Genomic DNA, 25950 nt, shown 5'->3' with positions numbered 1-25950 from the left:
TCCGCCTCCGTCGTCCACCCCTTAATAAAAAAACGCAGGCTCCCGCCCTCGCCGCGTGTGTTTTTTTTTTTGTAGTTCACGTTATTACCGCGATTTTAATATTTTTTGTTCCCCCTCAATATCTAATTAGCGAGCCGAATTCAGATTTCGTTAACGCGGGACTGGTGGATTATTTATATTAAGAAGACGTTGGACGCCTAATTTTAAAGCGTAAAAACATGTTTACGCAGAATACGTTCCTATACAGGGTAATTCGTTAAGGATAAGACACCGGTTTTCTTTAAAAAGTAATTGCAATTTTGTGGTTTTTATTTTTGAAGACACTTTTGTTTATGTTATTTTACAATATTAGAAAATATTTAAATTTGTATCTTTTTTATTTTTTTGCACATCTATAATTTGCTAAAAATGTTGACTAAAGTTTAAAATTTAGGACTGGAGGTGGAGTGCGGTAGATTAATGCGCGCAGATAAAAATAATACTTCACTCCACCCATCCTCCTGTTTAAAATTTCATAACTTTATAAGTAATTATCCAAACGTGGTTATCGACCAGTCAACATTTTCAGCATATAATTATTAATTCAAAGAGTTATTAAAAAAATAACCTTACCATTTAAGTTTCAAAAGTTGACAGAACTCCAGAAAATACTAAAAAGGGTAAATATGTATTAATTTTAAAATATTGTAAATAATATAAACAACAATGTTTTTAAAAAGAAACTACAAAATTACAATTATTTTCTTAGAAAATGAGTGACATCCGTATTGAACCACCCTGCGTTACAATACCTATTTTTTTAATGAGTAATGTATAGGCGATTTGAATTTGTCGTTGAACCTTTACATAAAACTGAAAATTATATACACCTATATTAACATATCAAAGAGGTATCAGTAAAATTGGTATTTATTATATTTATTTTTATCTTTAACAAGACAGTCGGCTCTATTTTTGTTTAAAAACATGTCCTGCAAGTATAACTTTTCTGAACTAAGAAACTCTTAATTAATGAATTAAATGGTTATAAAGGGTTATTTGTAATCATTGGCGGGAGATGGGGGCAATTGAAAGTCCGTCTGGAGTATAAGAGGATTAACTCATCTGAATTCTATTTGATGGCTTCTACAATAATTACTTTCGTCGCCCTCCTCCTCCTAGATAAAACTCTAAAAACCCCTCTGGCGTGGTGGCTTTCTATAGTAGAAAATATAATATTATAGAGCGGGCCGGAGAGAATTGTATACATAAACGAGCGCATAAATAAAAAAAATAACACAATACAAAAATCAACAAAGCTTGTGTGTTTGTTATTCATCGGTTAATTGTATGCATACAAATGCCAAACCAAATAGTTTATTGTTTATTAGCTATGTACCACGAAAGCCACGAGACCTACATTAAAATATGTATTCTGAATTGAATACAAATAAAAAAATTCAAAGTAATATCATTTTTGAACTTTAGTCAGTTAGTAACTGATTCGAGTTCGGTACCATTGTCCGTTACAATACAAAATAGTTCAATTTATATAAATAGAGTTTATTATACTTTATAGAATAAACGTATTATTTATCAAATACCTAAATAATTTCTTGTAGCACATAATTAACGAATACAATTCTAAATATTGCTCAGTAGCTGTCGATTTAGACTTTTAAAATGTGGAAAATAACAACCTACATAGTTACACGTAATTCTACAAACAATAAACTTATCGTATATTTTAACATATCAGTGGCCAACCTAGATTTTTAACAATTTAAAATGCACACCTGCAGTAAATTCTGCAATTACACAACTTTTTCATAGTTACCACTAATACAACAAATGAGAAAGAACAATCGAGTTTTTATTTTGAAGCAAATTTTACAAACGTTTGTGTATAATTACTATTTATTTTTACTAGCTGTGGACATCTAAAAATTCTCATATTATCTCATGCTATTATTTTTTTATTTATCTTTTATATTTAATGTTCAACACTCACTTCCATAACACTATCTGGCTTTCATCCTATCATTAGAAGCGTTTTGTTGGATAACGCATTATCGTTGCCTAAATTCGCTTTATCCGACTTCAATTTCTCCATTATCTTGTATAAAACATCTGATAGCAAATCCTTATATGTTACACATCACTTGTACAAGTTGTTTATACATCAATTACCTACCAATGGTTTTAGTTTATAGTCGTGTCGTTAGACTACAGCTGAGTTTATATGGGTGAAAGTCTATTAGGTAGTCCATATACAGGATGGCCCACGAAGATTTGACAAATAAAATAACTTTTGTTCTAGTAAATATTTTTGAGATTTTTTTTTAAAAATAATTTATACTCATTTGCGCTATAAGCACCGAGATTTTTATTGCACTTACCTGTTTTACTTTTTTTAATAGTATTTTTATTTTTTTCAAGATAGCCATTTTTTTGCCAATTTTTTTTAAAAATTATTTTGAACAAAATGGCTCTCTTGAAAAAAAATAAAAATATGTAATAAAAAACCATTAAAAAAAGTAAAACAGGTAAGTGCAATAAAACGTGGGCCACCCTGTAAATATATATATATATTGCTTTTCAAATGGCATTTATGAGCTACGCAGTTCGCGTGAAAACGAAAAGTGATTATTATTTTGGCTTTGACTGAACAAATATTATGTGTTGGGTTGATAATAATGACGTGAGTTTTTAAAAAATATTGGAATTTTTTTTTTAATCGGGTTCAATGGTTTATAACATGTAAAATGATTGACCATTTACGGTTAAAAAAAACAACAGGTTTCATTCAGCAAACGCGAGTCGCAGTTAAATGACAAATAATTAATGTTATGACTTGGTCGCAAAACCGTTACATCTAAAATTCTTAAGCAAATTCCCGCTGTTTTGTTGAAAATTTTACACCTCTAGATGCATGTTTTTTATCCTGGATACTTTTTTTTCTACAAGAATATCTTCGTTTATAAAAAGTCCGGCTCACAAAAACTGAACGTTGACATCAGCGCTACCAGTGGCAAATTGCCATTAGTGGGTATCAAAATAATTGGCGCGCTTTTTGAAATGTATAAATGTACATATTTTATTATTTTGTCTCGCGCACTACGTTACGTATTAAGAATATAGCAATCAAAAACAATTAATAAAAATATGTTTAGTATGTATATTTTAACATAACAGCTGACAACAACAATGATACGTACAATACGGAGAACCACTGGCATCGACAATATTTGGCCACCGCCCATCGGCCTTGAACGTTCAGTTTTCGTGAGCTGGACTAGTTGGACTTTTTTTTTATAGAATCAATATAAATGGGCAAAAATAAATTAATAATAACAATAAATAAAATAGTATTACATGGCTACAATTACCAAGTGGTTTTTTGTTCTTATAGACAACCGGTCCCGTGACACTAGTTAAGGTATAAGGAAATTATTATGATCTATAATAATTATTAAACGATATTCGCAAAAAAGTGCGGATGTTGCAGTTTTTTTATGACTTATAGTATAATTAATATTACAAAGTAATGAGTAATTACTTTTCGTTTTATCCTCATTTAATGCTCAACTCTGACGGTTTTAATGAATTTAAGTATTCAATATTAAAGCCTACGTTAAACCCTAATTAATTTTAATTTTTCATTATATTTAATATGATATTAATATTAAACGGTTTAAACTTTAACTTTTTTTTGGACGAAGGGAGGGAAGTGTGGACGATGGTTATACCGATAATGAATTCAGAATTTCTAGGCCCTATACAAAACGCATAAATTATTTTGGAAATTTCATTAATCAGACACCGCGTAAACCTATCGATTGGGCGTACCAACTTCAATTACTTTTTATCAAAAAATAATAGCAGAAGGGGCGTACTTTTTTATCCTACACCGTCGCTATTATGGTTCTGACAAGTGAAGGAAATTATTCTTAAGTTTGCTATTTAAAATGTATTCTCGTTGATAGCAAACTTAAGCTAATGCCTTTTTATGGACAGTTATAAATCAAATGTGTATTTAAATAAGTCCAGAGAAATTCATTAATATGAAATTAACTCTATTATTTTGGATTCAGATTAAGGTATATATTTCTTACAGTTTCAGTAAAATGTTGTATTATTATTATTTAACTATACAATTATTTGATTAGATTTAATAGAAATAATAGTGTATTTATGGTATATTCAAATAGTATTGCATCCCATTGTATTAGTGGATTGATATTTTTAAAGTACAGAATATGTTTAACAATAATTATCCTCACAGACCAGAGAACAACAGAGTAGAGCAACGGCATACCTTTCATGGGAAATGAAGTGTAACATTAGTATGGAAAATATAATAAAATATAAAATTTATTATCGAGCGGTGTAACCACAACCTCGCGCTAATAAAAGCGTAAGGTGTAATTTTTACCTTATTACCTTTTATAGCTGTTTGTAGATAACATACATACCGCGCTTGAACATAAATTGTTATCAACATCGTGGTATTTTTAAAAATAAGTTTAACGTTTTACACCAGTATCGTTTTGTGTAGCAATGCAATAACATCGACCGAGTACAGTTTCCAACTGTTAAAACTGAATTATTAAGAAAGGATAATATAAGGTTTTGAAAGTTTTAACATTTAAACGATTTCATTTTATAGTAAAAAAGTATTTTGTATGTGCATTTAGGTCAACCAAATGTGTGTAATACTTAAGTGATTACGACAATATCCCACGCAGCTAATTGGAAGTATAATTGTTTTGTTTAAGTTTAGTAGAATATATTGTTGAAATGTATGAAATTTGTTTGATGGTTTGAAAACAATTCATGCAAAATAAATAAGATATATCTAATAGAAATTGTATGTAAAAATATCATTATAGTAGATAGTATTAATAATAATAGGTATAGATTGTTTATTTGATGTTCGGTAATTATTATACATGTTATCTATGAACAAAGTTTTACCTAAGTTGACTCGCATAATACTTTACAATTTATGTTTTGGATATACAACAATTAATATTTTTTAGAATGTATACCGTAGTAATCCGTGTGATGTAATAAAAATAAATTTATAATAATTATTCCGAAAAGAATACATTGTAATTATTTTTCTGTCGTAAATCGTAGTTCTTCTCAATTTAATGCGATGATCATATTAATAAACGTTTTATGGTTTAGGGCTGTAAAAACACGCGAGCGACACAGAAAAGGCGAAGCAGATTAGTAGAAAGTCGAAAGTATTATGAATAAAAAATGGCAAAAAAATTTACAGCAATCGATTCTTGGTACTGCCTCGGTTAGCAATTTTCGAAATTACTGGTTATCACATTGATATATTTTATTGAAAACTAGACCAAATCAAAGTAGGTCGTATTATAATACATATATTATGTGTGTTTGACAGAAATCTATAATAATGTACTCGGCTAGTTTCGAGATAGCTTTCGAGTTAAACATAAACATAAATCTGAATTAGTTTTCAAACTTTAGAAAATTGAACATTTTAATACCGAACCGAGCGCAAATAAAACGAAAAAATAGTTTAAGAGCAAATACATAGTGGTTCGAAAATCCTTGTTATACCCGTCAGCGAAGTACTGAAGTATTATTTTGCATTATTTTGTTTTTCGAGCGTCAATAAATTATTAAAAGTAATAATGTATTTATTTGTATTTTTATATAGTAAATAGGTACCACATCTAATCATCAAATTCGGATATAAATTTGAAAGATACAAATCTAGTTTTTTAGAGTGATTTGAACAATTACCAATTCTATGATTTCTTGCCGGGCAGAATAGAAAAAAATCGTTTTAGAAGTTAATGCGGCAGGTCAGAACGAGTGGACGCAAGACACATCTATCAAGGGAAAAACGTCACAATCGAATTGGATACTGCCTTACGGACAACTGACAAATGTGATTGGACTGATCAAATTGAAAAAAAAGAACACGGGTGTAGTAATTTGGAGCTGCAATAATAAAATGAATAAAAAGTTTGTACTTTATATTTTATTTTTTATATCAATAATGACAGTATTATAAGTTAGACTTGTATGTAGTGATATTATAATATTGTAAAAAAATTTATTCACCCGTCAAATTACAGTTGTAATTTATGTACACTTTTATTTAGCTCCAAAATGAAAGTAATTTAAATCTTCAAATTAACTAAACAATATGTTTAAAAAGCGGTTTTTATTGGAATCATAATAAAATGCTATACTCTGTTAAGTTGGGTTGCTAATATAAAATTGAAAAAGTAAAAGGTTGATGTTGAAGATTGCTGCAGGTGTGTTTTAAATTAAACCAGTATTAATAACTGAATCCAATTTCTATTGACTTTTGTATGTTTAACTTATATCCAGAATATGTAAATGCAATGTAGGTCTCGTGGCTAGCACCGTGAGTTAAAATAAAAAACTATTAAATTTAGAATTTAATTAGAAATTGTGTTCGGCTAGTAAATACTTAATCGAAAAAGATCGTCGATAACAGTTATCTAATATTATCCTTAATACAAACTATCCGCTGAGCTATATTTCAGTTCAACAAGATATTGTAGTTAAAAGAAGACAGAAATAAAAAAAAAATGGGTTGTGAGGAAATAAAATCACGGAGGTGTATGAAGTATGCAAGGCGAGGAAGAAGAGACAAAAAAGACAATTAAATATTTATTTATATATGTTTATACGGAATTAACGGATTCTAATGGAATGGTAAAAAAATACTACTTTAAGCTTTACATAATTATATTACATAGAGCGTAACTTGGCCATACCTTTTGTACCTGAGAGTATCGCCATACATTTGAATTATTTAAATAATATAATACAACGAATGCACTCAAGAAAGAAACTCTTGGATAAACGGATAAAACAAAAAAGTTAAGCAGCTAGGCCATTAAGAGATTTAAAAGTAACAGATAGTGTTTTGTGAAAATAATACACTTTCTGACGATAAACAGCCAAGTAGAAAAGCTGAGGATATTGTCGAATTCCTCTGTATTTTTTTAATATACCTACTAAACCTTGAACATCATTATTGATCGAGATTAATGTGACTTGTCACGCGTGTAAAAAAAAATACATTATGACGGTTTTCGGAAGAAGAAAAAATATTTTTCAAATATTACGTTACACTCTTTGAATTGGCAATAGACGTTGACCATTTTTTACATTCTCGACTCTAATATATAATAATATCTAAACCGTTTGCCATTAAATTGCCTTTGACGTTTTACTGTAAATGCAAAACTACTACAATATTGTCTAAAAAAAATTAATTAAATGAAATTTGTTAGGACCACGTAATAAAGTACATGACTTTCGGGTTATTTATATATTTTTTTTTTTTTATTAAAGATTGCCTTATATATTTATTGAAATTTATGTTAACTAAAAAAAGTCATGTATAATTTTGGTCGAACAAAGCAATTAGGTGGGGATTCGTAATGAATAAAAAACTTTTGTTGTAGTATTTAATATAACCTTTGTTTTTTATTCGTCAGATTGCGAATTGGAATTTTTCATTAGATTTTTTATTTAATCATTTTAATTCGATTCAAAAATATAAAAGGAAACAAAAGCTTTGATATTATAGTCCATTGAAATTAACGGCCTTAACTTTTTTGTTGTTTTCAGTTCGACTAATAAATATCCGAAGATACAACCGGAATACTTCAATTTCTCCTTTTATTATATTTTGTTTTTTTTAGTACAAACGCTTAAAATCACTATATTAGCCGATTATATCAAGTTTTTTTCCATCGATCAAACCAAAATTTAGTTAACAAATTTTATAATGCGCAATTTTCCCACACAATTTTATACAATATTTTTTTCTCTAAAACATGGAAGTTATATATAACACCTATAATACTTGAACTGCGTACCTACCTAAATGAAAATTATCACTGTTGTCCAGAAATGATTCTGGATTTGAAGACCATCGTCGTGGTCTAGACCATCGTCGCTTGCATTGTTGCTCATTATAGGGTTCCTTTGTTGATTTTTATATAAATGGTAAAAACACCATTAGAATAAACACATTTTTTTTTTAATACAGTTGAACAGCAGTTCATATTATTTATTCAATTCGTTATTGCATATAAATAGTAAAATATAAATAATATAGTATTTCGGCAATTTTTAGCAAGTTAAAAATAAAATGGATTTTATTAAGTTATTAAAATATATTTTGTATTAGATCGGGAGGGGGCATTAAACATTTTAGGCTGATACAAGTATACTATTGGAGTGGTAGCAAAGGAAAAAAACAAAAACTAAGAAAACATTAAAAAGTTATCAATCTACATATATTATAACGTAAAAAAAAAATTAAAAATAATATTATGAAAATGTTTAAAGAAATATTTTAATATGTTATAAAAATTAAATTAAAACAAATAAAATGCTGAATTCAGTGAGAGGACTTTTATAATATAATTCCACTATATTTTTTGTTAGTAGCTACTAACGTCAAATAAACGGAGAAAACTTTTATCTTATTCATTATTCGACTAAGAGTGTAAAAAGTATACAAGGGATTTTAAGGTTTAAACACTATTTATTTAAACGTAATATAATATTTTTGCTCATAGTATGGTTTAGCGAAGTGAAACTTTTTTTTTTAAATCTGTATAGTAACAAATAGGAAGTTTTGTAATGTTATTATTAAGGGAAAACAGTTTAACAAGATTTAACGTTTAGTTTACTAGCTTAATGACTAAATATATTATAGTAAAAAATTATCGCAGCAATAAAGTAAAGCGGTTAATAATACGGTATAATTAAATTATATATTTATAAAAACTAGCTAAACGTTTAGTGTGTAATAATATTATCTTGTTAATATAATTTATTATTTCGTTGAGTGTTGTGCATTAGGGATTATAGCCGTTGTACAATGCCGTATTTGCTAGTTGAACAAAAAAAATAAAAATAAATAAATAATTTTATAGAAGAAGGGTTGATTATTATTGGTTTTTTCCTAACTACCTCGAACCTTTTTTAGTGCACTAAAGATTTTTTTTTATAACTGAACTTCATATCGTAAAAAACACGAATGGCGTTTTTTTTTTGTTTTGCATAAAATAATAATCGCGCCTTTCAACTTTTGTAACTTTTAATTGCACAGAAAAACGTCGATATGACGAGACGGATCGATTATTAATGTATTAATTGAAACTAGCTGTTTTTTTTTTGCCTGTAGAGAAAATAATAAAAAAACCGAAAGGGTCGATGAGGGCACGAGTGTGCAAAATCGCTAAATTCACTCAACAATCACGTACTGAACATATTTCCACACGACTGCTCTTATTTTATTGACATATATTTGGTAAATATTACAATATTGACACGCACAAATTGTGCTATTTCTCTCTAAACTCTTCCTTTAATGTTAACGTGCGTTCAATGTATCATACATATTATTAAGTGAAGCCAACAGTTTACAACTGCTAGATATAATAGAAACCTATAAAAACATAATTACGATATTGTTATACCAACTATACGCAGGATTGTCCGACTGACAATTTGTTTAGATGTATTATTATTTCAGTTGTTTATTATTTTCCAAAGATTTATCTTTTTTTGGAGTATTTTTAAAAGTTAAACTTTTTTAATTTTAACGGTAACTATTATAATATATATCTTGTCGACATTTTCTCTTTAAAAAAAAAAAATAACGATTATATAAGAGGGTTTTTCGAACTTCGGGTTTACCAAATGCGTTAACAATTATTGTTAATTTTACAGAGGAATTCTAAGTTAACTAGAATCTAATTCCGGCAAAATTAATTGGCATATCACAGTTTACACATCATAAAGATTTACCGTCTGGCATATATTCTTATTAACCAAAACATATAAAAACCCATAATATAATGATAATAATTTATTTGCGAAAAATACACCCAGGGTCAAAGATACAGATCTTTTGCTTTAATGATCCATTATTTTGTTCACCATATAAAAAACAAATAATATACTATTAAACAAGTCTAGAATTCAAATAAATAACAGAAAAGTATTATAAATTGAATAATTAATGTTCAAGGAAACACTTTAGCTAAAAATGTATGTATAGAAAGATCATGATAACTTTCCGTCTCTTCGTTGTTTATTATATAACTGTTTGACGGCAGTCAGTTGAAGGTTTTCCATTGACATTAGACAATGAAGGAACCATCTTGTAATATTCGCATAGATTCTTTTATAATTTTAATTCAATTAAACTTGTTATTTTATTAGTGTTTTCCAATGACTTGATTTTGATTAACGATTCTACCATCAACTTATATAACACTCATAAACCAAATCAATGTCAACTGGTACAATGTAAATGTGTGTGAAGTCAGATCGGCAAGCACAGTATAAGCCACTTCGACTTGAAAAGGAATCTAGATTAGGTGTATTGAAGTAATATGTTTTAAATTAAATAATTTTTAAAGAAAGCTTATAGGCTAAAACAAATATCTGTAATCGAATTTAATCAGTAATTTGTGAAAGAGTATAAGACTACATAGCTTTGAGCTTTCAACGATATTTTAAATACATGAACCTTAGTGGAAAAAGGATTGTGGTTTTTCCCCGATAGATACTTGTCAGGACATAATATCAATCTTTAAAAATGGAAATCTTCTATAATCTCATTTTGTTCATTTTGCTACGTTGCTTCTCAAATAGTTGACATAATTTTAAATGTGATTTTACAGCGATAAAATGTGAGTAAATGTCATGATAGAATATATACATTTTAATAATAATCAGTAGTGTATTATTTTTTACATTGAAAAAATTATAAGAGTCTAGTTATATTTCAAAAGAAATAAAATACAAAATTAACAACAAACTGTTAACTTAAAATTGTCGATAGTTAAAATGAACCTTTCTATATAGTTTTGTAAAAAAAAAAATAGGATATTTAGTGTTTAAAAATAAAAATAATTAATTTACGTTGCTTACTAAGATAATCTGTACAACTGATCTTTTTTAAAAAAAAACAAAGACCCAAGTTTTTTTCTAATTTTTTATTAAATACATTTTTTTTAACAAACGTTTAGTTTGTTCCACCTAATAGACGTGTTATATCGAGAAAAAAATTAATTGCTAATATGACTTTTTATTGCTTTAGATTTTAAGATAAACAATATGCACGGTCTGAATATTATGATGCGTTTTGTTTTTTTTATTGTTTGAAACTATATTGTTTATGATAGCAGATAAGTATTTTTTTTTTATGAACTCCGCAAGGTGTCACCTGCTTTTTATGATTACTTACGTCGTTGAATGACTCGGACTTTATAAAATCTTATCTATATTTTCGTTACTCAGATTTTATTGCGACGCGGCAGTCGCTAAGTTTTAATTTTTTTTACACATTAAGAATCCATTAGTAAATTTATATTGATCTCGTAGGGATTAAAGTTTTTAATAATTCGAAATCACTACTTTTGTAAACTTTTATAAATCATCACTATAACAATGTGATAGTTGATTTGAAAATTAAGTTTTACAAGAGAACAACCATTGAAATTTTAAAGACATTATTTAGAAGCTATTATGATATATTTCACCTTGTGAAAACTACTTGTAACGATAGGCAATACAAATAATAAAACCATAAAAAATACCTGCTATTGAAATTTTAAAGTATTTGTTTATCATTCTATGGAGGTCAATTTTTATGTTCAATACAATTTGTATTTATACATATTATACACAATCTAGTTTAGTAAATAACATGGTAATCCATTGATAATGCCTAACAAACAATGTCGAGGAGGAAAATAAAAAATACTAAAAAACACATGGAAGACTAAACGGTTAGAATAAAGTAGGGTTTGGTCTTGGAAACAGGCTAAAGCTGTATAATTTTGGATGGAAGAGAGATCTTAATAGACAAAAAACAGACATACTAGTTTTGAGTACTGAATAAGAATAATAAGAAAAAAATGGTATGAAATTGGAGCAACTGATACCATTCAAATGCGGTAATGTGAATCTAAGACTTTTTATAGTACTTTTTTTAAAATTACATTTCCCCCTACCCTCTCCCACAAATAAGGGTTTTACCCTTATGTATTTAATTGATGTTTTTGAGACAAGCTAAAGATAAATTGTAAATATCTAAAAAAAACAAAAATTAGAAACATAGGAAATAGCGTTTATACATGGAGTAAGGATTATTGTTATTTAAACAATTGTAAATATTCTATTGTGTTAGCAAACAAATTTTAATCCGTTTTAGTAACCGTGTGAAATCTGAAATGCTTATGAGTACCAACATCGTCATTTTGGTTTGTTGATCAGCAGCTTATATTACCTACATTGGTGGTATAATATAGGGCGAGAGGCGAGTGGCTTGTAAGTAATTTATTAGCTAGTATTGATTACGCATTAGGAACATACTCATAAATTTTAACACTATCGACATTGAATTCCCTCGGCATACACTAAATCACATTAAATACTGAATAATTAACCGTAAGGACATTAAGGCCTAAGAGGAAAGTTTCCTGAATATGTCGCGTCGATACCTATAGCTCATAGAAATGACGTCACCGGCTAAACTATTACATTACTTTTTTGCGACAACTTGTTTACAACAAATTTTAAACTGATCACTCTAAAAAGCGCCGTAAACTTATTTACTTAGGTGTAATTATCTTGTAACGTTTATAGTGTGAATAGGGATTTTCGTAAATTAAAATGCATAATTAAAAATCATATCTTTTAAAAGTTTAGTTAAGGGCACCTATAGCGTAATTAATGTATTTCAATTTCACTTATAAAAGGGTTACATTTAACATTACGTGAAAACATAATATGTATTAAGTAGCATTTGTTGTGTCGTATAAGGAATAAGGTCATAAGGTTTTTTTTATTTAGTATCAAAATGTGATACCTACATCCTGGTTTACATTATTTGTTCTGGGTAAACAAATTTACGTTCTAATAGTTATTATGTGTTAAAATTATACATTGAATGGATTTATGTTATGTGTACTTAAAAAATAGATAAAAGCAAGTAGTGTAATCTTTTTTCAGAAAACTACATCGCGAGCAGTAAAACTGTGTACTTCTCTTGATTGTGTTTAAAGTTTTAACAACTTACATCGAAATAGGTACCATATTGCATTTAAGACAATTTTTGAATTGAAGTAAAAATATATTCTCCAATTTATTCTTCTCAGAGTACAATTTGTGACTATAATAGTAATAACACATAATTGTGTGACATAAGAGTTCTTTTAATGTAGACTGGAGGTTATAATTTTTAGTTGTTCATCTTATATTACCATATTATATGCTTAAACTATTTTTTTTTATTATTATTATAATTTTATTCACTGGACATTTTTTAAACGTGAAATCCCTGCCTAACTTTTTTCAGTTGCATACAAATTCTTAGTTTGTACAATTTTTTTTTTTTAATAGTATTCATTACATAATTATATAATAACCATGCAATGTAAGCAATTCTTGCGTCTTGGTACAATTCAGCTTTTTTACAATTCAGCTTTCAAAAATCGAAGTACCGATAGTCGGTTGCATTAACTGAAACGGAAAATTTAGTTGGAAAACATTTTTTTGTTTGCAGCCTTTGACTAACATTAATCATGTTACCTATACATTAAAACTTATAATACTTTAGGTTTATGGATAATTATTTGCATTTATTGGATTTTCAGATTTTTTTTTAATAACTTAAAAACTATTATACATTAATATATTACGAATAAGAATATCAGTGTTGTTATGGTTATTTTCTTGAACGGTTTCGGTTTCTTTCTCGTTCCTATATACAATTAACCTTTATACGTTCCTTTCACGATACACTAAAAAAAATATACAAAAAGTTTTGAAACAAAATCAGTTTTTTGGCCATGAAGTTTTTTAAAAATATTTTTAAAGTAAAATTCAATTTCATTTATTTTATTCTTCAAAAAAAGGAATTTTTTCTCTTTGTTTATATTAATAAAAAAAAAAATAGAATACAACTATACTATCAAATCCATTTTCAAATTTAGTATATGGGGTATTGTTAATACACTAATATTAACAATACCCCATTATTGTTAAAGGTAGTTTTATTATTTTATTTTTTTTTAAATGTATTTATTTACGGAATTAATTCCATTTACAGTATATAATATTACAGCAGTATAGACAAAAAAAGAACAGTATAAGAAAAACTTACAAACTAACAAAAACATTTTTACAACTACTCACTAAATGTTGACTTAATGTCACTTATACTAAGAAAATAAATCTAATTTTACTGAATTTGCAGTAGACATTAAAATATTTACAACTGAGTTATTATCCTAACGGCCACCATGACTTATCCTCTACGTACTACCAAACCGCCTGAACCTCTGAAGCTGCTTGACGTGTAGTATCCGGTTTATACTATTTTTAAGTATTTTTTTATTGATGAACGTCATAGCTTCACGGTCAGCTACCATTTTTTTAACCTCGTGCTCTGCGACAATAAGGTTTGTGATTGCTATGCGAGAATTGACGTCATTTGCATAGTTTTTGCTTCAAGACGTTTCAACGAATTCACCGTTCAAGCATTTTGAGAAACTCTGGTTTCGAGGCGCCTTTATTATATAACTCACGTGATGTACATCATATTTTTATTTCCAAGGAAAATATTATTATTCTCACCCAAACTAGTTATTAGAAACGTGCTTACTAGGGTAAGTGTCATAGGCCATCGCCTACAGAGGTCATGTGTATCATGATAATATATATTTTGTTTAATATCAGTCGGGACCAAAACTTACCATTTTATTTATTTATTTATTTGTTGTAGTGATCTAATTTTAGCTTAAAATTAAATATAAGATATAAATACAATATTATATGAATACCGACGGACTCTTTAGGTCAATTTAATGTCAAATTGTAAACAATACAAAGTACAATATAGTCAACCGTTAAAATCCGTTATTTACCGTTGAAAATGCAACGTACCAGGGAGCCACGGGAGACCCCTAGAGGAAATAATATAATGAAATACCATAATAATTGTTTTTTTTTATTTTGCACAACCGGGAATAAAATAAAATTATAATACTCTTAGAAACTAAAAAAATGTGAATGCTAATCAAACTACCGGAGAAAACTGGTTAAAATTGAATAGCTCCACAATGAAAATCTGATTATAGGATACCATTATATATTTTTTAAGCCTTATAAAGGTTTAACCTAAGTGGACTACCCCATGTAGTTGGGAATGTAGGGTGAAGAATGTGAAATAGAATTTTCGTTTTTTTTTCTATTATTTTGTTTTATTAAAAAGTATGTTTTTCTTTTTAAACTTTATTGAGAAAGATAAAATTATTTTTTACGACTAACATTAAAATAATTTAATAAAAGTTTACATAATATGTTTATTATTATAGCTCATACCTAGTATGCGTTGAACAAAGGCCTGTGTGTATTAAGTTTGCTAAGAACATACAACATACAATTGAGATACAGTTATATAATATTATTAAGTCGGTTTTATACATTTGTGTATGTAGATAATGTATTAACCAAAACATGAAAAACACACTACGATAGTATTCAAATGAATACACTTTTTCAGAACACTTACAATAGCATACCATATATTTTGAATTAAAGTCGTTTTAATAGGAATATATTCTTAGATATTTCTAGTTCCGGTTTTGATTAACCTACATGGAAGTATGTTTACAATATTGTTATTCTAAATGTCAAACTGGAATTAGGAATACGTATGACAATGAATAAACTATAAACCTAATCATTTATTGTTCAAAATGTAATTATTTTTGTAGTTGTTGCTGACCGCTATGTATAAAATTTAATATTAGCCATTTGTTTAAATAGAATTTTTGTTTTTAACCTTAAAGCGTTTGTTTTGGGTTGTAATAGTATTTTCATCTTCAATCACCTAAAGTAACCAGTCAACGGTTCCAGAGAATACAAATTGTAGGTAAACAGTCACACGTGTTTAACTCTTGTTGTTCATCTATCAAACGAGTTTATAATAATATTGAATACGAGTACATAATAAATTATTGGGCTGAACTTCGAACGAGCCGAACGATTACCTAAATGTTAAATATTTTTAGTGTACTGTCGAATGGCGATTTTTCAATGACATCATTGTGAGCTTATTAAAGAAACCCAGATTAAGTTGGACCATATAGAGTTTCCCAGAACTGTGCAAGGTTGTAATGCATAGGTATTGTATTATTATTACTCATTAATAATATTATACCTATAAATTTGTACTGATTAGGGCACTCGATGGACTGAATCCAAAAACACCGGTTCTGTGTTATTACCCGTGTCATTTTTCACTAAACATATTTTAGTATTTATGTTGTCCCGAACAGTGTAAAAACATCTAACAACAACCCGTCTACTGGCCACGACATTATTTTCTGGTACAAAATGCGCAGTTAACCTTTTACACTTTTGGTGGCGTCGACGGGTCAAAAGTTCTCGGCAATAATAATGATATATTGTGTTCGCTGCTCGCATTCTTGTGCACCTTCGGAATCACAACGAATCGAGCGTGGAACATATTATATTGTGCAATGAGATTATCTCATCAATCATGATATAAGTAGAGGAGCGGCCCGCCCGAAGAGACCTAGGTTAATATACTACGCACGATCGTTCTGATGATTTACACTTTAGGGGAGATCAATAGTAAAAACAAACCGGTTCCGATGACGCCTTACTTCTAATACGTAAGGTCGATAGCTTATTATAAATAGCGCGAGATAAAGAATAAAAACACAAAAAAAAAAAATTGTAAAGGAATTGTGTTTTTGAAGCATATCATATCTCGCCGTGAAAGATGTACGTTATTTGCGCACTAGATCCTGTATCATATTTTAATGGCGGAATCGCCCCTTGGCTAGCTAGATATTAAAATATTTGCCAAGTCGTTCAAATATGCCATGTACAAAATATACATAATGTACATTATGTCAAGTTGCCACATCGTATATCCAATACGATATTAATATTTTTAGATCAATCATGCAACACGAATCAAAACGGTAGAGTAAAAAAAACGCACTCAGCCACTTCACAATGTTTTTGTATGTCTAGGACATTCATTAGTCGTGGCAGCAACCTGCCCTACCCTGTAGTGTATAATATAAATTGTACAGGATCTGATTACATCGGTCCTGAATACTTTGCGAATGCCAAGTTGTTGTACCTATAACTTATTTATATATATATATACAGCCAGGGGACGTGCCCACTCGTGACACTTCTCTACAAATGTACGCCATAGTATTTGCCAATCGTTTAGGCACAAAAAACGGGACATTTTTTCATCCCCAATATATTAATATTTATTTTTCCTTCTCCGGCTCAATTTACTTTGGTGAGAGGTCTGCCATTTTAATCTTCACGCATAAATTAAAAAAATTAAATTGTGTTAGTGAATTTCATCTCGTATTTAAAGAGCACTGAGTGAAATCTAAAACAGATTGAAAATTAGTGGACAACATTTCAAGATATAAGTTAAAAGTTTTTAAACTTCTTGAGGGATGATTTTTTTTATTCGTTTTCTATACTTTAAAGTCGTAAAAAACCACAGTTTAAAACTTTGAAATCGAAGTTACAGCGATATAGGGTGAAGGAAGGTATTTTCGTGGCATAAGCAATTTCGTGATATAGTTTGTTGATCGTATCGCGTAATTCCCTATTAGAAAATTGTCTTGAAAATCACACTGATTGTTAAAATAACTGTGTTTTAAGAATCAGTGTGATTTTTAAGACAATTTTCTAATAGGGAATTACGCGATACGATCAACAAACTAAATCACGAAATTGCTTATGCCACGAAATACCTTCCTTCACCCTACTATAGATTAGGGTATTTCAATCCAATGACAGTTATTGTCTTAAGCAAATTGAAGTAGGGGAGAGTGGGACAAGTTGGCGATGTTAAGGTGTGGCCTCCGAACAGATTTTATAGAGAAATAATCTTGTACTGAATTTAATGTTTTATTGCAATTTATTATTACTAAATAAATAGTAACAAAATAACAAATTGAACATGCCTGCTTTACTTATGTAAGTGACGGGTTTTTACAAGCTTAATTAAAATACTCCCATAAAAAATACCTTATAATTTTTAATTGGTAAGATTGTAACCTTTTATTTGAACTATATCTTTGTTATTATTACCATTCAGAAACGCCATGTGTTAGTAAAGCAAAAAGCAATAGTTAGAACGCGTTATTGCAACAATATGGATTTTAAAATTGAACATCAAAATTTAACGTGGTTAATTTTAACCGACAAGTTCTTTACACAGGAAACGGAATTGTACAAGTCTGCGCTAGAGTTTGAATAAGTACTCTTTTTTAGTCATGAAATTTCATTAACAAATTTTGAAGTTTTTACGACTAAAGTTTTATCGTCGAGTTATGACCCAAACAAATATATAAGTAAATCCTAGTTTTTCTTTCTGTGCGAGTAGTGTGTGCTAGGTACTCTTTTTTTTAGTTTATAATATATATATTGTTTGGGAACAATGTTACACGAGTAAGTCATTTTTGCCGTAGCTGTACATTTCTAAAATAACAAGTTAAATATTTATCTACTAAATTTTAACAGCTAAAGTATTTCTATTCTTTGAATATTTAATAACTAAAAATAAAAACCAGTTTAGTAAAAAAAAAAAGTGGCATGACCTCCTCTGCACGGAAGTACATAGGAATATGGATATGACTTAAAATAGGACCCTGGTACTTTTTAGTACTTTCTAATATCGAATGTTTTATCTCTAATCTCTTACCTCACCTCCAGTATCTAGCTGGACCATCTCTTAACTATAATCTCTTGTCTCCTCCCCTCCTCACCTTCAGCATCCAGCTGTACTATCTATTAACTATAATCTCTTATCTCAATTCCATTATCTCTAATCTTAAATATATATTTATATAAATATACATACTCGGTAACGTTTAGCGTTCGCACGCACAGATTTTCCGATTGACCCCCAGCCCTATAACATATTCCATGTTAACAGTATGAATTAATAAAAAGAAACACAGAAATTGTGAAGTAACTTAAAATTTAGTATTTAACCTGTTATATAACCACAAAATAAGTATACCTCATAAAAACATTTTTTTAGGCCCAGTTTTTCATTTAAGAGTTTTTTCTTCAAATAACTATTTGGCAAATAAATGCACTCGAGGAATAATAAACTACCGAATAAAATAACAAATTTTGTCAAGTGTTTTTCAAAGCAAAATTTTTATTCATTGAATAACTATTCGGAAAATAAAATTATCCAAGGAGATCTATTCCATTATTATTGGTTCAAATTTCTTATCAGTGATAATGACAAAGCAATTATCCAGTAATAATGAACGATATAATTTTTGTGATACTCGTATCACAAACAATTTTTATTTTACTATTTTATAATGGCAATTTTACGAATGTACAAAATAAAAGGCCTAGAGCTACTAACTTTTCCTTCGCGGAAAAAGAGCTATTGTTAAAATTTCCGTTACAAAGGAGTTAAATTCTTGAAATAAACAATCGAACGCTGTGTCATAAATTCTTATTTGACGAAAAAAGTACCGAATAAATTATCTGCGATTTATTCTTCAGATAAGGCTTATTCTTCCATTGAAAAAACCGAAAAATCACAAATATTTGTTATCTGACGAATAAGTTGAGCTATTCGACGAACAAACTCTACTGAAATCCGGGCCTTAGCATAATTGGAAATTACGCCCCCCCCCCGCCCTTATAAATTAAAACTTTGTTATAATTTATTAGATCGATCAGCATCCTATTTAACCAAAGGTAGTCAACTCCAAAACAACAGATTAAAAAAAACAGTAAAACAAAGAAAAAATATGTTATTTGTATAAGAGTTACGAGTTTTTTATGCAATTTAGTTGAAGAATATAGAATAAAATATTGACAACTTAATACCATTCAATACGCTATTGTTGTATTCTAAATAGTTTTATTAAAACAATACAATATTCGAATGGGAACTCTACTTTTGTCAAATTGCTTAAAATTGCAGATGTATACAAACAATAAACAAATTAAAAAAAAGGGAACGCTGTTCTCAATTTAATGATAAGTAAGTCAATAATCAGATAGCTCTATTGGCAAAAACTTTTCAGAAAAGACAAAACACTTTTTTTACTGGCATTGAATGTCGATTTTATCTCAAACTTTGGGATTGTTTAATAAAAAGCTAAAATAATAAATAGTATATAATTTTTCAAATTCAACAAACATCCAAATAATAATTTAAAACAAATTTGAATTTGAATAACTTTCACAGCAAAAAAAAAAAATTTCAATTTAAACTCTTAATCCTTTTTTTATTTTAATAAAAATGGAAATAATAATTTTAATTCTTAAAACGATTGATATATAAAAATGACACGCGACTGTTAAGCTTGGAAATCTGAAACTGAGTCACTGGTAGAAGTCTGCTTATTGACAATATTGATTTCCATCGAATCCTTAGTTCCTAAACACGACTTAGAGACTGTGCTAGTCCTGGTCGACGTCGTACTTCTCATCGATTGTGTAGAGGTTGAACGCAATTTTTTTTTAAATAATTTCAGGACTCGTTTTTTACAAACGAAAATCAAAAATATCAACACTCCTTGTAGGGTATTTCCAATATCAGTCACGTACCATACAGATTTCGAACTATCAAACGCCCACGATATAACTTCCGTGAGCCAATTTATTCCCATCACAATGAATAATTTTAAGTACAACATAAATCTGCAATACAAACCTATTTTTACAATCTTTTAATATCTAAATAAATCTGTATTTTTATTCAAATCTACCCCAACTATGGTAGGTACATTTAAATCTAAAGGGGGCAGATTTGATATGTACTTTGATATTGTATATTATAATAAGACACATTCAATGGATAATATGGATGTGTTTATAGCATAATTTATTATGATACCTTTGTTTTTCGTGATCAATGTTTTTCTTGCTTTCTGACCCGACGAGTACTTTTGCGTCTCTCATGCGTTTGACTATTTTTACTGCGGTATAAATAAACATCAGTAAATTACTGAATAACAGTATACCGATTGGCCCGTAGAAATACAAAAATGATGCGGTTTTTACTGAAACGATTAGAGTTTTAGTGAAATGTTGTACGTAATGGCAATACAATTTTTTAAAACTTGAGTTAGTTATAAGTATTTCAAAAAACAGAAATTAACTTTATCCGTTGATCGAACATCAACATTTTGTCTTGCTTCTTGGTAACCGTTTAACAGATTTTTGTCTGTTATCTTCTTTCAAATTAATGTTTCTCTACAAAAACGTTAGATTTAATAGAATCTTCGTTGAAAAAAATTAAAATCTATTAGTCTATCTATTTTGAAAAAAAATTCATTATTGTGTGTTGTTCGAACAAATAACGTTTAATTAGATACAATAATGTAGAAAATAAAAAAATAAAAATCTCATAATATACATAAAAAACCTGCGTGGTTCAAACCTTACCAATCAAAAGGTCATAGTATAATAAATATTAAATAAATTAGTAAGTTACAGATACTTTCGTTATTTTTTATTTATTATAAAAAGATGAAGATATATAATATTATAATGTTATTGACTGTTGTTGTACTCACAAGAAAACCAACAACGGGTTTTTCCGAATTCTGGGCGGATGGCATTTGGTGATACCGTTGGCGAAAATTCCATGTATAAAGTTATAATCAGTATAATAATGGACCATCCCCAGGCATATATTGAATATATAACAAACTTTTTAGCTTCTTGTCTCTTAGCATTTCCCCTTAGTGGTCTAAATCCGCTAAAACCACAAATAAAAAAACGTTAAGACTTTGAATTTTTACATTCTCATTTTCAATAGGAAAAATGAGTACCTATAAATTTGGGGAAATTTTTTTAAATCTTATTACAATGCATCAAATAAGGACATTTATTTAATAAAGAGGTTTAGATTTTAAAAAAATGCTTTGTATTATTATTTCTTGTTACGTTTTTACAACTTAATGTTATTTTATTTGATCTTTGAGCTTTTAAAAAATAATAAATTTACAGTTTGGGAATGGACAATTGAAGGTAGTATGGTTTAGATAGTAAATCAATTGTCACTATAGTGAGTGTGAGTGTATGTGAGTGTGTTTGTGACCAGAAATGTTATGTCTTTCAAATATTTTAGCAGTAATTAAACTATACTTTGCAAATAAATAAAAATGTTTCAGACATTATTTTTTTTACTGAAAAGGACATTAAAATATTCACATGTATTATATTTGTATTATTTTACATTTACATTTCCGTATCTAATGTGCTTTGAAACTAGGTAATTATGATAATTATTGCTACATGATATTACATATTTTATTTTGTTATAATATATACATTAACAACAGTGAAAAGTATGATAGGGCTTTTAATTATTGTCAAGAGACTACAGGGCATAGTCGACGTGGTGTGTGTATCATTATTTATTAGAGTTTTGCGAAAACCGTATAGGAATACAAAAACAGAATATTACAAACAAACATTTAATGATAATTAAACGACGATTATCGATTTACCTGAACGTCCACCAAAGATCAAAACACATGACATTTAACCATAAGAAACTAGCCAAAAAGGAAACCTGAATAATGAATGCTAAAAAAATATTTAAAAAAATACACAATTAATGCGATATTATAATATATATATATATACCACAAGCTAATAACTATAAAATAAGTACAGTTGAAGTACAGTTGTTACAGTTCATCATAACAGTTACACTTTTAACCAGTGCCAAGTGTAGTTTTTCATAAACTACGTAATACTTTTACAATTTAAACAATGAACCTAAAACATATTAAAAGCAAATATTTTATATAAAATATAATACCGTTGATATAAAAATGTTTTTTTTTAATTACTCCTGTGTTAAATACGATATTATGATCAGATAGCGTCAGTATAACATTAAAAAACTACATCATAATGAAAGTACCTGTCACTTTAAAAAGTGTCATTAAAAACATTTGTATAACTACTAAATGACAATTAAATTATCTCATTATTATTTTCATTATATCAACCAATCGAAGTAGTTTTATTTCCCAGGCTTTATGGCAAAATGGCAACATGTACACTACTGCATTGTACCATTGGGTAGATTATACGAAAAACAATTTAGGAGCTAATTACTGGAAATCAGCTGTGATGGACAACTTTTGCTCTGTACCCTCCATTTCGAACACATTGTATGGTCCATCTTTAGAGAAATAGTCACTGTCGCGACTATACTGAGCGTATCGCTAATTGATTCCTACCGGTATGAATTGTGCCATTCGCGTATTTACATTTTTCTTAATACTTAAACATTTGTCTAGAGTCTAGTTTCAAACGTCTCTCTCATGAACCCGAGCCGCAACTCATACGTCCCTCTCATAAACCCGGTCCGCAACAAGTACTTGATTTAGGGATTGGCCGCAACTCACCAACACCGGCTTTTACCTGGTTTTGAAACTAGACGCTTCATTTGTTATAGTTAATTTTAAATATGATAGTGGCATTGGTTCATTCTTTTTTAGGCAGAATCTGTGTTAGCTAATTGACTGTCCACCGCTTAAGATTTGTTTAATATATTCAGCTGCGCGTACTCTGCATAATACTCTGTACGCACGCCTATGAACTCCATATTAAGCTTTGTTAAGTATCCTTTGTGAGCTCTGTCCCTGTGAGAATATACCTGTAACTATGCATAAATTGCCGGTAGGATTGTTGACTTGAATGAACGCTAAGAAAGAGTAGGCCACGGTCAGGCTGGACACGTGACACATGAGTGATTTTCCGTGCAAGTTGCGGAGCTCTCGCAAGCAGGCGTACACCAGGAACGTGATGATCAGAAACGGCACGGACAACATCAGGGTGGTGGAATAGACGGTCATCTGCCACTCGTCAGAGTCGATTTTTACGTGCTGCGTGTCGTTGGGTAAGCACGGGTACGCGCTCACCGCGTTGGTTTCAAGTCGTTCCAAGCAGTACTCAGTGGGATTGAAATCACCGACGTTTACGGTAAATAATCGGCCGGTGGTGCCGTCGATCCGGTACGCGTCTTCGGAATACCGGTCCGGTTCCAGTGGAAAAACCCCGTTCGGGCACGGCGAGCCTATGACTACGTCGAACGTGTCCGATTCGTGGTAGCGGTACACCGGTTGTCCGTCGTTGGCCGTCGGCACACGTAGCGGCGGTAGCCGTTCGTCCACACGCGTGCAGTTGTTGTCCACCATAATTTCGTTGGACCGTTTGCAGCACTTATACAAAGCCACTTTCGCAAGGACAACGTCGCACGTCGACAACAGCAGACAAACGACAACCATGGCGAGTATGTCTGAATGGCCGTTATTGGCGATTTTCATCATTTTCCCGGTTACGGAAGTAACGGGAACCGTTGTGGCGTTGTACCGTCGGCGAGACTGCGATGGAAATGCAAAACGGCAAAAAAAAATGCCGCTTTGTACGTCCAACGCGTCGATAACGGATCGGAAGCGGACACGCACGCCAAGTAACGGTCACGCGGTTAATCGTATACTAACAACTATCGCTTTCTGTCATGCATGTAATAATATACGCGTATACACTATAATTATGTAATATTGTGTAAGTGATATTGTATACTAATTAGTAATTAATAATATGTTTTTTTTATTATTGTGTTCGCAATGCGAACAAGCATCGTAGTTTATAGTTTGAACGGATTCGTGTATTGAGATTACCTAATATCCTTCCTATACAGGGTAATCCATCTGATGTAAGACACTCTTTGTATCGCGAAATGTGAATATTTTGAAAATTATATTTTTCCTATACCTACGGGTAGGTACATGTTTTACTGTATTTTTCAATATTTTGAACATTTTTACCTTCATCCATTATGTGTAAAAGAAGTATGGACTTGGTTTTTTCAAATGAGAACATAATATCTTTTCGTTCACATAAACGTGTAGACAAAAACATTTAAATATTGCTAGCGTTAAAATTTTTAATTTCCATTAAACTGTTCGTTCACTATACAACTTTTTAAAGATTTGAGTATTTGATGAGATTTGATCAATATATTCGATCGGGTTTTACAACAGTAGCAAAGTACCTTCCCATTAAATAATAATATTGACCTCCGTCTATAGCACTGTCATCATCTCTTTATTTGAATCGGTAGATAAGACCACTTGTTTATCATTATCTCAAATCATGTCATTATGTCTGGTTATTCGTATTCTCGCCTACCGGACAATGCGCCATAAAATTTAATTTTATGGGCTGCTGGAATTTGGAAAACCGAAGAAATGTGAGGGAAAATATAAGGGGAAATGCAATAACATATGTAAGTCACAATAAACGAACAGATTGATGGAAATGAAAAATTCATACGCTAACATTTTTTAAATATTTTTCGTCTACATTTGTAAGCGTATATGAAACTGAAAACATATGGTCCATACTTGTGAACGTATAAGGAATGAAGACAAATATTTTCAAATTATTAAAAATTATAGTAAAATATTTACCATAGGAAAAAAACTATGTTCATTTTCTGAGAAAATGAGTGTCTTACATCAGATGGATCACCCTGTATTATAACCAGGGCCGTAATTCCCGTTTGCCAAAATAGACACATCACACGAGCCTGTCTTGCTTTATAATTTAGGGCCAAGTAGAAAATAAATATATAAAACTAAAGATGCTTTTAATACACTCTTCGGAATGGCGTTGTGCTTTATAAAAAAAAAATAGGGGTTGCTGGAAAAAATTAACATTATTTTCGGGGCTGCTGCCATATAAAATCAGTATTATTACTCAATCAGGTGGTTTCTAGTAGTAGTAATATAATATAGATGCTACGCTCCGACGAATGGCAATACCTACAACTGT

At 29.6% G+C, this 25950-nt stretch overlaps 1 protein-coding gene across 1 annotated transcript; it reads right to left on the bottom strand.

Moving 5' to 3' along the window:
- Positions 1–20339: 20339 nt before the first annotated feature.
- Positions 20340–24546, bottom strand: LOC126833574 (G-protein coupled receptor Mth2-like). Its single transcript, XM_050564997.1, has 5 exons — positions 23768–24546; positions 22605–22683; positions 21666–21850; positions 20984–21149; positions 20340–20787 (listed from the first exon to the last, which is right to left on the bottom strand). The coding sequence occupies exons 1-5, from the start codon at positions 24438–24440 to the stop codon at positions 20445–20447; spliced, it is 1446 nt and encodes a 481-aa protein (XP_050420954.1). The 5' UTR covers positions 24441–24546; the 3' UTR covers positions 20340–20444.
- Between the last annotated feature and the right edge of the window lie 1404 nt (positions 24547–25950).

The sequence above is a fragment of the Adelges cooleyi genome, unplaced genomic scaffold (genome assembly GCF_023614345.1).
Source record: "Adelges cooleyi isolate 19-005CV unplaced genomic scaffold, UGA_ACOO_1.1 ACOO_flye_CR_arks_rails_tigmint_CR_PRNA_2, whole genome shotgun sequence".
Taxonomy (NCBI): Eukaryota; Metazoa; Arthropoda; class Insecta; order Hemiptera; family Adelgidae; genus Adelges; species Adelges cooleyi.
This window is presented reverse-complemented; position numbering and strand designations above follow the sequence as displayed.

Coding starts and splice junctions, on each gene's coding strand:
- LOC126833574 (XM_050564997.1), bottom strand. CDS start 24,440: ATGATGAAAATCGCCAATAACGGCCATTCAGACATACTCGCCATGGTT. Junction 21,851..22,604: donor GATCTTTGGTGGACGTTCAG/GTAAATCGATAA, acceptor TTGTGGTTTTAG/CGGATTTAGACCACTAAGGG. Junction 20,788..20,983: donor ATTGATCACGAAAAACAAAG/GTATCATAATAA, acceptor TTTGTATTGCAG/ATTTATGTTGTACTTAAAAT.